Source organism: Salvelinus alpinus, chromosome 10 (genome assembly GCF_045679555.1).
Source record: "Salvelinus alpinus chromosome 10, SLU_Salpinus.1, whole genome shotgun sequence".
In the NCBI taxonomy this organism is placed as follows: domain Eukaryota; kingdom Metazoa; phylum Chordata; class Actinopteri; order Salmoniformes; family Salmonidae; genus Salvelinus; species Salvelinus alpinus.
In genome coordinates this window covers 60,615,216-60,630,886 of record NC_092095.1, presented here as the reverse complement: position 1 = coordinate 60,630,886, position 15,671 = coordinate 60,615,216, and the positions used below count along the sequence as shown (strand labels likewise).

The window sequence follows — 15,671 nt, the reverse complement described above, 5'->3', positions numbered from 1 at the left end:
ATGCTGGCCTTAAATCAAGAGTGATGAAACCAACCCATCTGCATGGGAGAACATCTGAGGATTATACACAGCATGCTGTTACGACATCGATGCATAAAAACAGTTACTCAGAGACAAAATCAGCCCAGCAAATGAAATGTGCTGCGTTCATATAGATAGACACAGGACATGTGAAATGATATACAGTGTATATATAACATAGGAATGCTGGTGCTCTCACATACTGTAGATTCTGATATGGACGAATCTGGGAATTCTGATGGTAATTCTGTCGTTGCCATGGCGAGTTCGTGCACTGTGTCTGGGAGATGTTCCACAGACGGTGGTGCAGGGGTCCCGGTCACGCCATGTAGGGTTGTGCTGCCTGACGCATCATGACAGGTCCTGGACTGGGATGCTTGGACCCCTAATGTACTTATACTAGACCAGAGCCAGAGCCAGGGCTGTTATGGTGGGCTGGAGGCTCCATGTGTTTAGGGCTGAAAGGCCTGGATGTGTATGTATATACATATATGCACTCAACACTACTGTATTAGAAAAAGAATATGCTGTGTTGACTTAAGCTACCATTAAGTTGTGTCTCCTTGGGGGATGGAGTGAATTCTCTTTTCCATGGGGGACTAGCTGTCGTGGTCCAGTCTCAGGAAACAGTTTGGAGTCGGGCACAAGTCCCTGTGGTGTGAAAGTGACTGTGATGTTGGGTCATTTGTGAGGAGATTTCAAAATCAGAAATGTGTTCGTTTCTCCTCTTTGTTTGCGCACCTATTTATAGCATGTATTCTTCTTCTCTCTTTCAGACGTTGTTCACACCCAAGGCCCCCTCGACGGCAGCCTGTATGCCCGAGTCCACAAGAAAGAGTCCCTTGATGGAGTGGTCACAATCAACGGCCTTCCCGTCCTCGACCACCCCCTATCGAACGCAGACCACACCCCCCAACACCCTGACCACACCCTCCCAAGTTCTGACCGCACCCTCCCGGTAGTGGGCCACGCCTCCCTGCCCGCGGTCGACCACGCCCTGTCGGTCAGCAGCGACTCTGGGAACTCGACAGCATCCGTCAAAACCGATCGCACCGATGACCACAGTCTGTTGCTGCATGGAGCGGTGAACACCAACCAGAACCACAACACGCCCAGTCATCCCCCTCTCAGTCCCCAGGAGAAGAGAGAGTTGGACCAGCTTCTGAGTGGCCTTGAGGCCCCCATGCTCCACCGCCAGGCCTACCTGGCTACCTCCACCAGCCCCGGGGGGGGAATACGCCACCTTGTCCCAGCCCAGGTGCACGTCAGCGGGCATACCCGGCTCATTGCAGCCCCCTCCGCCGAAGAGCGCGAGACGGACATCTTGGACGACGAGCTGCACATCAGTCAGGAGGGTAACAGCGTGGACAGTTTGGGAACACTCTCGTCATTGGAGGGCCAGGCCACGCCCGCAGAGCTGTACTACCAATCACAGATGCCTATTAACAGGCAGAACGACGGGCCATACCTAGAGAAGCTACGGGAGATGCCGGTGCACCGGGTACGGACTTCTACGTCGGCACAGGAGCGGATCATGGACTCCAGTTCGCCCCAGGAGGAGGAGTACTCTCCTAACAGTTACCAGAACGGGAGTATGCAGCGTTCCCAGTCCTTCGGGACCCCCGAGCCGGGAGGCCCCAAGCTGCCCAGGGCCCCTGAGAGGAGCACCAGTAGCAGGGAGGCAGTCCAGAGGGGGCTGAACGCATGGCACCAGTACAGTCTGCCAGACGACCCCTTCGGTCCTCCCTTACAGAGCACCCACAGTCTGCCCCACTTCCCCCCCACCGCCTCTCAGCACGACATAGAGCAGTCTATCGAAGCCCTCGACATGCTGATGCTGGATCTGGACCCACACACAGGACAGGTGCCCAAGTCCTACAGCGCCCCCTCTGGTGAGAACAGTGTAGGAGGGTCAGCCCAGATCCCCTTCTCCCAATCTCTGGCCAGGCCGTCCTACCAGGCAGACTCAGCCATCCATGGCTATAACATTAACTACAATGCCTTCGGACAGCCTCTGAGGTCGACGGCTGGCCGGGTTTCAACGTCGCCCGTCCAGAGTCCTGTGGCTGAGTCTCCCCTGTCGTACGCCCCCCCGAGGTCCGCCTCGTACCAGCCCCACACCAACACCACTCCAATACACCCCCCCGAGCCCTACCACACGCGCCCAGCCCAGGGGCCTGGTTCCCCCCTCTACCCCTCTGACTCCTCCCCCACCTTCGGACAGCTCCAGATGAAGCCCCTGAACACGTACCCAGGTGGGACGGTGGTGTCCCACTCCCCAGACCGCAAGGGAGGGTCTCCCTATCATGGCTACAGCACCTCCTCCTCCCCCCTCCCCAACTCTTCCCCCCTTCTCAAGGAGCCAGAACCTGAGGAGGAGAACCTCAACCTGGAGGGCCTGGTGGCTCAACGCATCGCTGGTAAGTCACTACCGGATTGAGGATTAGATTGAATATATCTGTTTAGTTTCACAATTTTCTGTCATTTTCATATTTCATGTTTCATTATGTCATTTTCAAAAGCAGAGGTATTCGCTGTCACAATACATAAAAGCAAAAAGACATTATAATGATGTCATATGTGCTTATGACAAGTATTATAATGCATTAGGAAAGTTGTACAACTGAAATGTGTCTCCCGCATTTAACCCAACCCCCCCAGTCAGAGAGGTGGGGGGGGCTGTCTTAATCGACATCCATGTCTTCGGAACCTGGGGAACAGTGGGTTAACTGCTTTGCTCAGGGGCAGAACGACCGAGTTTTACCTTGTCAGCTCGGGGATTCGATTCAGCAACCGTACGGTTACTGGCCCACCGCTCTAACCACTAGGCTACCTGCCACTACTGCATCATAACACCTTATAACTGTTACCAAACATTCGTTAGCAGGGACAGTTACAAAGGACCTTGTTTTGACTGTCAACCTTACAGGCACCGCTGCAGATTCACAATGAACACTTTGTCCCAGAACATGCTGTGAACTATAAGAAGCACAGTCACAGTCTAATGCAGTATATCAACGGCATTCTATCACCACTGGCTTATTCAGTGATGTGCACTGTTTACATGTACTCTAATACATCTAATTCTATATTGGAAATAGAAGCTACTGTTTCATGTCCCCAGCTTTGTCTGACCTTGGTAATAGGTGGAATCATCATGGCATTGAGCTAGCTAGATAGAACATCTTCGTTGTGCAGGACAGATATAGTCTGAAAAGCTACGGTGAGCTCTGAGCTGTGTCCTACAGCAAGGGGAGAGTTGGACACCATGGAGATGAGATATAAGGTGGTAAGAATAGACATGCTGGTTGAGTTCTCAGCTACCATGCATTTTCCACATTCACATCCCGCCACATATGGAAGCGTATGGTATGGTTCTCACAGATGCCACCAAGTGGGCTTATTTGGTAGTTGCCTTTGTCTTTCTACTGCGGATGTTGATTTGGTGTCTGGTATTTTATTAGGATCCCCATTAGCTGTTGTGAAAGCAGTAGCTACTCTTCCCAGGGTCCACACAGAACATGAAACATGACATAACACTGATGTATGGTGAAGCAGTGTTTCTCAATCCGGTTCTGGGGGATTCCAGAAAGTGCACATTTTGGTTCTATCCCTGCTCTAATTTCTCTCATCTCATTTTAACTTCCATCTTTATTCTGTTTGTTTAATGACTTCACAGAATAAAACTTTTCCTTTATTTATTTTTTTCTCTCTGTCTTTTTCTGTTTCTGTCTCTTGTTCTGTCCATCCATTCCTCTGCTCTGTTGGACCACCCTTCACGCCATTGCATCTGCCTCTGCACCTACTTCCTCCTCCTTCTCTTCCTCCACCTCCTCCTCTGCCTCCTATCCACCACCCCCACTGTGAGCAGAGTACAACGCTCGTATTCAGGGCATCAACGAAAGCATTTCCACTACGCCACAATCTGACCGCCATCGCTCTTATTCTTTCTCTGGTTTGTCCTCTCTCTCTCTCTCTCTCTCTCTCTCTCTCTCTCTCTCTCTCTCTCTCTCTCTCTCTCTCTCTCTCTCTCTCTCTCTCTCTCTCTCGTGACAACATGCCTTTTAAAATAAGCAAATCACTTATTTTAAGGTTGGAATGATGTATGAAACCTGGAATGTACAGTGTAGATACGCTCTGAAACTTAATTCCAGATCCACATTTTAGATCCACCCTAAAGTTATCGTTCTTCCTAAATACATTCCTGAAACTGAAGGAAAGCCTTTGGAAATTCCTGACGCTGTTGTTGGCGTTCCAGGGATGCGTTCCCGTGGGATGACGCCGGAGGAGGCTCAGGAGACCGTCCGCCGTCGGACCACTAGCGAGGGGCACTACCAGAGTGGCAATGAGGACCCTCCAGCCCACACGGGGGCGCCGGTGCGTTCCCCTGTCCACTCGTCAGACTTCCACATCCTCAACCCTGGAGGAAGACCCAGAGAGGTAGAGTACATACCCCTATCCAGCCACAGGCAGCAAGCTCTCTCTCTCTAGTCTTTATCAGCTTAAAATGTTCTTCCATTCATTGAATAGTTCATTGTTTCACTGTGAGAGTAACCATGTCTGTTGTGTGTGTGTGTGTGTGTGTGTGTGTGTGTGTGTGTGTGTGTGTGTGTGTGTGTGTGTGTGTGTGTGTGTGTGTGTGTGTGTGTGTGTGTGTGTGTGTGTGTGTGTGTGTGTGTATGTGGACTTTGTGTTGGTGTGTGTGGGTTTGTAATGTGTCGCTATCTCTGTCCGTATTTGTATCTGTGTGTTATTTTCTGTCTGTGCCTGTTTGCATTACCTCTATGTGTGTATTGTCCTTGTCCGGGTGTATTTTCTGGCTCCTTCTGTGTCTGTGGGTGGGCGTGTGTTATGTCGTGTGTTGTGTGTGTGTGTGTGTGTTGCGTGTGTACTGTGTCCCCTCCTTCCAGGGCCCCATGCACAGCTACCGCGAGGCGTATGAGGATGATGATGCTGACGGTCGGGCTGCTGTCAGTCCTATGTTCAGCAGTGGTGGTGAGGCCCACCCCCTGACCCCTGCCTTCCCTGTCTCACCTCAGACCCCTTACTTCAACATGTGTAAGTTCACCTCCCTGCAGACAGAGGGCGCCAGTAGACCTTACTCCATTGCCACAGTTAGTCAATCATAATTATACGACTGCAATAAACGTTAAGTATGTAGTATCTTTCATACTTGCAGTTGCAGCCTAAAGTGATGCACAATAAGTGGTTGTAGAAGGGGGCCCAGTTCCAATGCTTTAAAGATGCTTCCTTCTTTACTGCCTTCTTATAAGGGAGGAACGATGCGTTCTAACATTATTTGGACAGGGCCAGAGAAAGTCACTGCTGTTACTGAAATGTTCAATTGTTGGTGTTTAGATTGAGACTAATCGGTGGTGGTGGGTTTCCTAAATTAATTCAATAACACCTTTCTTTCTCTTGTAGAGATTATTCAATGGTAAACTAATACTAATTCCCTCTGTGAAAGAAATGATGAGAGAGACTGGGAATAAAAATGAAAAATGACATTTTAATCATTTAGCAGGCACACTTATCCAGAGCGACTTACAGTAGTGAATGCATAAATCTTTTAACTTTTTCATACTGTTCCTCTGTGGGAGTCGAACCCACAACCCTGGCAAGCTACATGCTCAACCAACTGAGCCACACAGGAATAGATAGAAGATAATAATGTATTGTAGTTTCAACACTTCACCTATGACCTATAAATCATGTCAGGTTAGACAGTAGATTGCTTCTTGGCACCATAGAGATACCATAGAGATAAATACTGTATCTATCTGTATTTATCTTAATGCTTGACACATGATCATTTCAATAGACAGACTGCTTTTGGACTTTTGGACTTATTTGGGACCAACCAGGGTTAGGGCTCCCTATTCCTGCAGTGGTCACCGCCACACTGTAGTTGAAGTAAGGACCCGCTTTGAGCCCCCAGATACCCCCCTCCATCTACCCCCTTTGCCCTGCCCCACTACCCCTGCTCTGGTCCCTGTCTGCCCTCTCTGGAGGCACTATCTTTGAAACAGACAGATAAAGAATTGATGTGGGATTCTTTGGTAAGTTGAGGATGCATGGATTTTCAGATTACTGCTCAATGTCCAGTCCACCATGCCAACCCTAGCCAAACTCTTTTCCACCGCTGGCAAACTGATGGAATTTCAATTCACTTCATGAATTGACTGAATAAAAAAATGGATTGGACCCCAATCCTGGCATGTAGTCATTGTGTCTGTCTCCTTGGATATACAGTACTACTATGTAGTTACTAGATGTACTGTTCAGGATGCCATTGGTTCCCTCTCCGTGTCACCAGTCCCTCAGTGAACTGTTCTGTGTTGGTCTGCTTTCTGCATGCCGTGTCCCAACTCTTGCATGGCCAGGGCATGTTGTACTGTGTCTCCATTCACCATCCTGGTTGTCCTGTTGTTGTAGTTTGTTGGTTGTTTGGATCTGACACTATGTATTCTGTATGAAGCAGCTCAGATCTTCTGTAGGCTTAACACTTACAGTTCTCTCGCTCTCCCTCGCTCTCGCTCTCTCGCTCTGTTTCTCTCGCTCCCTCTCTCTCGCTCTCGCTCTGTTTCTCTCTCTCTGTCGCTCTCTCTCTCTCGCTCTCTTTCTCTCGCTCTCTCTCTGTTTCTCTCGCTCTCTCTCTCTGTTTCTCTCACACTCTCGCTCGCTCTCGCTCTGTTTCTCTCGCTCTCGCACTCTCGCTCTGTTTCTCTCACTCTCTCGCTCGCTCTCGCTCTGTTTCTCTCACACTCTCGCTCGCTCTCGCTCTGTTTCTCTCGCTCTCGCTCTGTTTCTCTCGCTCTCGCTCTGTTTCTCTCGCTCTCGCACTCTCGCTCTGTTTCTCTCGCTCTCTCTCGCTCTGTTTCTCTCGCTCTCTCTCTCGCTCTGTTTCTCTCGCTCTCTCTCTCTGTTTCTCTCGCTCTCGCTCTGTTTCTCTCGCTCTCTCTCTGTTTCTCTCGCCCTCTCTCTGTTTCTCTCGCTCTCTCTCTCGCTCTGTTTCTCGCTCTCTCTCGCTCGCTCTCGCTCTGTTTCTCTCGCACTCTCTCTCGCTCTCGCTCTGTTTCTCTCGCTCTCGCACTCTCGCTCTGTTTCTCTCGCTCTATCTCTGTTTCTCTCACTCTCTCTCTCGCTCTGTTTCTCTCGCTTTCTCTCTGTTTCTCTCTCTCTCTCTCTCTCTCTGTTTATCTCGCTCTCTCACTCTCTCTCTGTTTCTCTCGCTCTCTCTCTGTTTCTCTCGCTCTATCTCTGTTTCTCTCACTCTCTCTCTCGCTCTGTTTCTCTCTCACTCTCTCTCTGTTTATCTCGCTCTCTCACTCCCTCTCTGTTTTTCTCGCTCTCTCTAGCCCGTTCTCCTCCAGGCTTGGCCAAAACCCCTCTCTCTGCTATAGGACTGAAGCCCCACCATCCAGCAGACATTCTCCATGGTGGATCAGGTCAGAATACACACACACACACACAAAAACAAACGCACACACAATCAATTACACACACACACAAACAATCCATTGTGGATCAGGTCAGAACACAAAGACACACACACAACCTTTTCCCATCTAGGTTTTCTTAGTCCCCCAATTGCTTCTACACACCTGCAAATGTTGGTCTCTTGCTTCTCTTTCAACGGTTTCCTCCTCCTCTTTTTCTTACCTCTCCCTCAATCACTGACTGTTTTCTTCTTCTACTTCTTCTTTCTGTTCTGTCAGACTGTGAATCTGTAAGCGATGAGGAGCAAGGTAAGGGCGTTTCTATGGCAACACGTGGCATCAACCTCTCATCCCCGTCACACAGAGTACCCATAATCCTTTGTGTTCGGCCATGTTTGAAAACCCCTCGTTTTGAGCGGAGGATCTTGTTATGGCGTCTCGGTTTTGCTCTACCTTCTGTTGTTTGCTTCTAGAGGAATAACACAGTCCCACTATACAGGCTGCAACCGCAAACATTCTGTTTTGATTGGCTATCAGTGGTTAAGTCCTGCCTCTTCTCGAATTTCGTTGGGTGACCAATGCGTCCCAAAGTTTCTGAAACGTGAAGAAAAAGTTCAGGTTAAAGTAAGGAATTTGTTAAGGTGTGAGGTAAGGTTACAGAAGGTTAGGTATCACATCTATATTTGGTTGTTAACCTGTTGAGTGGGCCTGTTTAATGCCTCCACCTCTCAACTTTGCGTCTGTGTTAATCCCACTTTGAGTCTCCCTCAGGATGTTTCTTTTCTTTTTTCACCGTTTTGGGAATGACCTCGCCAGGTTTCATCTGTCGGCCCCCCTCATAACAGCATCCCTTTGACTCCCTGTTTAGCCTGCCAATAACAGTGTAATAATAATATATGTGTGTGTGTTTTCACTACAGACGGCCGTGGTTATGGTGGACGCCCCTTTAATGATCCTATATCTTCCAGTAGTCCCATCCACAGCCCAGACGGGTGAGTACTGTACTGTTCCTGGGGCACAGAGTTTGGATAACCCAGGGGAAAGTCTTGAAATAAGAGGAATAAAGATAGTCCTAGGTTACAGCTCAGTGTTTCTCTCTCTCTGCAGCATGAGGATGACTTCCTCCATTCGGCTCCAGGCTGACTCCGGCTTCCACTCCCACCCCTTGGAGAGCGGCCAGCACACCCCCGTTCCGTCCTACGGCCCCCACTCCCCTGAGGGATCCCAGGTCAGCGTCGTGGGCCCCCTCCACACCATCCCCGGAAGCCCCAACACACTCCACCGCACGGTGGCCACCAACACCCCACCAAGCCCCGCCCTCCAGCGCCGCCTGGCCAACCAGGCCAGCCCGGGTCTGGCTCGTCACCCCACACCGCCCAATGGAAATAGGGTACAAGTCCCCGGCAGCCCTGTGATCCCCGCAAGAGGCTCCAGAACCACCGCCGTCCCTCCTAGCCCTTTGATGGGGCGCCACCCGATGGCCAGTGGCCACACTACGCCCGATGACAGACAGGGGGCACCACCCACACCCTCCTTCCCAGTGTCGCCCCAGCCGATGCTTCCAGAGAAGAGGCGGATGCCCAGTGGAGAGAGGTCCAATGGGGGGCTGTCGTATGGGACTGTGGATGGGAAGACCACCACACCCACCTTACCCAGTGGAGGCAGCACGCCCAGTGTGTCCACCTCTCACACCCTACCCGACCTCTCCAAATTCTCCATCTACGGTGAGAGAGGGGGTCCAATCCTAAATAGCATCTAGCCCTAGTCTTTGCCATGTTCTTTATAACTATTCAATCTATTCAGATCTAGCCAAGTGAGCGGTCATACTCAATCATGCACAGCAGAAACTGTACAGTCAATCAGTGCTTATTTTGATGGATGAAAGTCTTAGAATCATCGCTATTTCATTGCTTTGACCATTGTCACTACTTCTACAGACCAGAGTCCAGACATCAGGCTGAACGTGAAGTTTGTCCAGGACACGTCTAAGTTCTGGTACAAGCCAGACATCTCCAGAGAGCAGGCCATCAGTCTGCTGAGAGACAGGGAGCCAGGGGCCTTCGTCATCAGGGACAGTCACTCCTTCAGAGGGGCCTACGGCCTGGCCATGAAGGTGGCCTGCCCACCTCCCACCGCCCAGGCCAACAAGAAAGGTACAGTAGATCTTTAATCTTAGTCGCAGGTCTAGGATCAGATCACCCTAACCCGAAACCCAACCTTAATCATTAGGAGTGAAAACGCAAAAACTGACCTTCGATCAGAGACCTTTGATTAAAGGATGTGTGTACTGTTTTGTTTTTTGGCAGTTGGTGACATCACAAGCGAGCTGGTGAGGCACTTCCTGATTGAGACGAGCCCCAAAGGCGTGCGTCTGAAGGGCTGTCCCAACGAACCCTACTTTGGTGAGTTCCAAACATGCATATTCAACAGAGAACTCGTTCATTAGCTCTCCAGCAAGTAAGTACACTTGCTAATCATGTGTGTGTGCAGGATGTCTGTCTGCCCTAGTGTACCAACACTCGATGACTCCTTTGGCCCTGCCCTGCAAGCTGATGATCCCCAGCAAAGATCCCAATGAGGAGGCCCTGGAGCTGGACACTCCCACTGACACAGTGGCCGAGCTGGTGAAACAAGGAGCAGGTGAGGACAAACTGCACCCTGCATTATTCAGCCCATTCTCTTTCATTTGATCATCAATCCATTCCAAGCCTTCTATTACAACAGTAGATACATATAACAACAATGAATAACAATCGGCCAAATTCTGTTTTACTTTTACTACTGTAGTACCTATGTAGTTACTATGCAGTTACACAAATACATCGTTTTCATGTACTACAGCGGTTTTGTTTCTCCTCTCATGCTCGGATACCCTGTTATGTTGCAGTAGCACAGCAACAAGTCCCCGAGGAGGCCCATGGTAAATACTGCACTGTGTTTTTGGGTTCTATTTTGGCATTATTAACCCCCTTGTCCCCACACTCCCCAGACTGATATTTCAGCTCTGCATGGTCACCACAGAAGCTTCCCTCTCACTACCATGCCATGCCTGCCTTAGTCACATCTTTGCTTGTCATGGTTGTCACTCAAACGAGTTGTCACAACCAACAGCGTTCTATAACGCTGTTCTTTAGGTCTTATGCAGGGCAGCTGTTGTGAGGTTTGAAACATTGTCTTCTGGATTGGACGTGTGTTCTTTTCTCTTTGGTAGAGATAGCATGGCACTACCTACCGACAAATGCATGGAGTGAGCATTCTGATCGGAGAAGAAAGGGAAGATATGGAGCCACTAATATGCAGCCAGCTGTTGCCTCGATCTGTTTTTCAACACTTATCCACAACATGTTTAAATGATTGCACTAATTGTTGGTAGTTGAACTCCTTCACTGCTTCATTTTCAACACTGACTGATTATGCACCATTTTGTTTTGTTCTCTCCCAGCATGCAATGTTCTTTACATCAGCTCTGTGGACATGGAGTCGCTGACCGGTCCTCAGGCCGTCGCCAAGGCAATCAGCGAAACGGTGGCCGTCAACCCGTTGCCCGCGGCAACAACCGTCCACTTCAAAGTGTCGTCCCAGGGCATCACCCTCACGGATAGCCAGAGGAAGTGAGTAGTAACCATGGAAACAGGAGCACCCTACACCCACAGTCAGAGCCATAGAAATCTGTCGGTATTCAATCATTGATTCTGTGTGCTACACTAGTATGTCAAACTGTTTTACTTGAATTGAGCTAGCTTGGTGACAAACTCTGAGATTTCCAACACTAACTCTGAGTTTTCTCCTGCCCTAGGGTCTTCTTCCGAAGGCACTACCCAATCAACACTGTCACCTACTGTGACATTGACCCCCAGGACAGGAAGTAAGTGTTTGAGACCAGATCTTTCTGCTGTGCTAAAGTAGTGAAAATAGTGCAAATGTAGCCTACATAGGGAAGATTTGTTGATTGTTCCTCTAAAATTAATTTGTCACATCTCGTCTTCACAGGTGGAGCAAGGAAGGAGGTGGAACGGCAAAGTAAGTCTCTCAACCCAAATCACTCTATTATACATAGAATAGGTCATTAACTAGATGGGACAAATAAGTCCCATGGTACACATAGGCCTATAAATAACTACATCAATTCTTGAACCATCTCCTACATATTCAAACCAGGCTTTTATTTCTCTTGAAACTTCAGACTGTTTGGTTTCGTGGCACGTAAACAAGGAAGCACAACGGACAACGTCAGCCACCTGTTTGCCGAGTTGGACCCCGACCAGCCTGCTTCAGCCATCGTCAACTTCGTCTCCAAAGTCATGAGGCGATGAAACCAACCAACCCCCGGCAGCCATTTTTTTGTTCTTCCATTTTTTCCCCTTCATTTTGGATTGTGTTTCATTATTTTCTTCTGTTCTCTTTGTTTTCTTCTGCAAGATTTTATGTTTGAAGGACTTGGAGGTAATCCAAGATGGCGTCAGAGGAAGTTGTGGCTGGAGTGGTGACAGTGATAACGTGGCTCGAGCTGGTGGAAGAAGATGGTTTCTTCCACAGGGTAACTGTGGAAGTCCAAGTGGAGAGCTGTGTGCTAAACTACGTATCAGTGGGAGAAAAGGACACTGACATTTATCAGGTTTTCGGATTGATTTACCAAAGGTAGCACTCAGAACAAGTATGTCATTATTAGATGGTCATTTTAAGGCGTTGTAGGTTTTCTTTTTTTTCTTTTTTTTTTTTACAATGGGACTGTTGAAATGAAACAGACAAAAACAGAAAGAATGCTTTCTTCTTGAACTTTATTCTGTCTTCAGAAAAATAGTTTGCCTCAATGGCTTCTTACTAAAGAATATTTAAGAAGACATTTTGCATGTTAGCTCGATCTTTAAGCTTGGTCCACTAAAGTAATTTGTGAACCCTCGAGTGGACATTTCCCAGGCCTGTTGTATGTTGTAAAGGGCTCAACAGCGAGAAAAATAAACTGTTCTCAACTTCACCGAGCAGATCAACCTTCTCATAAAACACATTGCTAATGTTAGGTCCAGACTTGACCAGTCGATCCTGGAGCGCACTGATTGATTTCAGATGTGGGAGATGGATTACTCTGGGCTGTGGAAAGGTAGCTGGTAAATCTACTGCTGTCACTCCTCCTGTCCACACGGTGGTGCCGATTATCCACGTTTGAACTCAATTCTGCTTGACTCAGACTGATCCTCACCTGCTGGCTGCTCACAGACACTGCTACTTAACACAGTGGAAACAAACGCCAGGGACTGGTCCGAGCCCTGGGCCCTAGGCACTGTCCTGCATGTTTTAGTCCAACTGCACCCCCCTCCCTCTAAGCTACGTTCAACATCACCAAAACGGCCATTCTATGCTGTGTTCTATGAAGACTTTAACCCTAAGACAAGAAAACAGAGGTTGTTTGCCTTGTTAGAGACTGCATGATATTATAAACCATTTTTGGACTCTACTAAAGAGTCCTAAAAAGAAAAAAGAACATGTAGACAGCCTTTTGTTGAAGTAGTTACTCGATGGTGAGATGCGATATTTATTTTATTTTCTTGTTCCAACTTGCAGCAGGGTTTCACTGTATCAAGCAAGGTTGTCTTTTATTTTTAACCAAAAGGGAATTTATCCTCTCACCAGATCGCATCTACATACCTTTAGACAAACCTAGAGGTTGTCACACTGTGTGTAAATGCCTGCTTCTCAAACACACACCACTCACCCATCTTTCATAAGCTAAGGAAAAATGATATTGATATCAAATGTATATAGATATACTACTTTGAAAGGTGACATAGCTAAAAAAAATATTTATTTTTGTTGCTTTGTTCCTCCATGATAACTCATATATACATATATTGTACAGTCTACATAAAGAAGATTACCTAAAGGATTGAGAAAAAAATACTTATTTTGGCTAATGATTTCAAAGTCGGGAGATTTTGAAAGGCTTTTGGATATATATGGTGTACATTACTCAGTACATGTATGTTTGTTCTAGCTCGTCATATTTCTTCTTCTTCGCGTTCTCAGAGATTGAGGTTAGGCATGTATGGGATGAAAGCATATGATTTTTACAGGAAAAATGCATGGACAAAACCGTCCGGGTGGTATACCAACATAATGTTCAAGTTTGTCTTAAACGCTGCCATAATACAGCGAATAATATCAGTTACATGGCAAATGTTGTTGCCAGTTTTAGGGTCAGCTCTTGAATATGGATTTACCATATTATGAAAATATGAAATGTTCTTTAAAAAAAATTATGTTTTTATAAGGGAAGCATGAGGACATTTAATTTAGAAGCCGACCTTAAATGCAATATGTAAACAACAATGTGCACCCCATCATAACGACATTATGATTTGCCAAAGATTCAAACACATAACTTCTATGGTGTCTACATGTTTGGCTTTTTCCCAAGGAAATTGTGTTGCTAAGCCGAATTAATTCATAAATGTTCCTTCTGTTGCCAGTAAATATGCAGACCCACATACCACTAACACCACCATTATATATGAACTTCCCTATTCTCTCTCTCGTCCTCTCCATTGCAACTGAATGGAGTTGAGACTATGGTTAACCCGTTTAGAAATACCAAGCACTTACCAATGGAATACCACAACCATACAACTGATGCAGAGATGCAAACAATTACTTTATATCATTTCATGTGAATATCAGTGTTGAAGGCAAAATGTTGTCTACAATTCTTCAAATCTCTTTTATTTGAGCTACTATGTCTAGCTATAGTCACCCCGATGTCCAAACCGTGGCCCTCTGTGACCCTCTGTGGCCCTCCGTGGCCCTCTCAAAAGTAACATGATTTATTTATTCTCCTTATTTATTCTTTATTTGCCGGTATGTTTTTTAAATTTTTTAAGTCCTCAACATTTCAAGCTACATGACCCCGCGGTTGTCAGTCAGTGTTAACCAATGGAAATGGAATGTGTTTTTGTGTGGAGGTGTGTGGAGGAGTTCAGTGTACAGACGGGACTTAATGAGTGTGTGAATGTATTACTTAGGATGTACAGAAGGGTCTTGTGTTTTTTTCTTCATTTGCATTATACTGTCATGGCTTACCTGTTCCTGAGGAGAAAAAAAAACATTAAAGCAATACAAATCCGTTACAGTAAAACATATGGTGGTTTGAGCGTTCATTTTATCACTCATTGTGTGTAGTCATCTTAACTGTGTCTCTATGGTAACACATCGCTTATGACCATAGCGTTATGTTTTGAATTGTATGATCTTTATGGCTATGACTATATAGGTGTGCGTTCATAAATTCACTCTATAGTGCCAGAGAGCGCTCTGAGTACGCTCTGGGCGTTCCTAAATTCAGAGGTTGTCAGATTGTCCATTCATAAATTCTGAGTGTTTCGCTCTCGGAGTGTTTAGAGCGCACACTGGACGCTCTGGCCGAGGGGTAGGGTTGATCCGAGAGCGTTCTGACACAATGGCAGTCAAGCACTCAGGCTCACTGGCTAAAGTTAGCTAGCATGCTAGCTACTTCCAGGCATAAATGAGAGAACACCTCACTCTTACCATTTTACTTGCCCCTAACAAAGCTGGTTAGGCTGTTTTCATGTTACCCAGAGCGTTGGTGACTGTAACTGTGCTGCTGGCAACAATTGAATTAAGCTTTTTTGCCGATGTTTACTGACACGGCCATATTCAACAGGCGTTGAGCGTTAGTAAATTCATCAATTATTCTGTGCTTTGACACATTCAGACAAGAGTGCTCTGAAATGAGTAGCCAGAGTGAATGTACAAACGCGCCCTAGATCAGTGTTTCCCAACTCCAGTCCTCCAGTACTCCCGACAGTACAGATTGTTGTTGAGGCCCTGAACAAGCACACCTGATTCTACTTGTTAACTATTCATCAAGCCCTTGACAAGTTCAATCAGGTGTTTTTGTCTGGGTCTACAACAAAAATGTGTGCTGTTGGGGGTACTGGAGGACCGGAGTTGGGAAACACTGATATAGGCATTCTAATAAACACAGAGACCAATCCTCACTTGAGATCTGTCCACCACACAATTCTGACTTGCATTAATCATGGCTTGATGTCAGTGGGAGATTTATCCAAACATTTTACTTACACATTTCAGTTCCAGGTTAGGATTCGGTCCAAGGAACTGATTGGTCAGAGCCAGGCTTACTCTGTGAAAAGTTTGCCTGTGGTTACATATTATAGCCACTCAGTGGCAGTATGTGTC

The 15,671-nt window shown here is 47.1% G+C and overlaps 1 protein-coding gene across 20 annotated transcripts in view; it reads left to right on the top strand.

Annotated features, from left to right (window-relative positions):
• The window catches only part of LOC139532488 (tensin-1-like), a 211,605-nt gene extending 197,017 nt beyond the window's left edge, over positions 1 to 14,588 (top strand). For 11 of the 20 annotated variants that reach the window (XM_071330136.1, XM_071330132.1, XM_071330130.1 and 8 more), the window contains 16 exons: positions 798 to 2,441; positions 3,893 to 3,976; positions 4,280 to 4,461; positions 4,932 to 5,079; positions 7,380 to 7,469; positions 7,740 to 7,769; positions 8,380 to 8,452; positions 8,568 to 9,184; positions 9,398 to 9,613; positions 9,767 to 9,862; positions 9,951 to 10,100; positions 10,348 to 10,380; positions 10,903 to 11,071; positions 11,257 to 11,325; positions 11,451 to 11,480; positions 11,644 to 14,588. In XM_071330136.1, the coding sequence (XP_071186237.1) occupies positions 798 to 2,441; positions 3,893 to 3,976; positions 4,280 to 4,461; positions 4,932 to 5,079; positions 7,380 to 7,469; positions 7,740 to 7,769; positions 8,380 to 8,452; positions 8,568 to 9,184; positions 9,398 to 9,613; positions 9,767 to 9,862; positions 9,951 to 10,100; positions 10,348 to 10,380; positions 10,903 to 11,071; positions 11,257 to 11,325; positions 11,451 to 11,480; positions 11,644 to 11,773 (3,761 nt within the window). In that variant the 3' untranslated portion in view covers positions 11,774 to 14,588. The remainder of the gene's footprint in view (positions 1 to 797; positions 2,442 to 3,892; positions 3,977 to 4,279; positions 4,462 to 4,931; positions 5,080 to 7,379; positions 7,470 to 7,739; positions 7,770 to 8,379; positions 8,453 to 8,567; positions 9,185 to 9,397; positions 9,614 to 9,766; positions 9,863 to 9,950; positions 10,101 to 10,347; positions 10,381 to 10,902; positions 11,072 to 11,256; positions 11,326 to 11,450; positions 11,481 to 11,643) is intronic. The other 9 variants (XM_071330137.1, XM_071330129.1, XM_071330141.1 and 6 more) reach the window with 9 other exon arrangements.
• Positions 14,589 to 15,671: the final 1,083 nt, after the last annotated feature.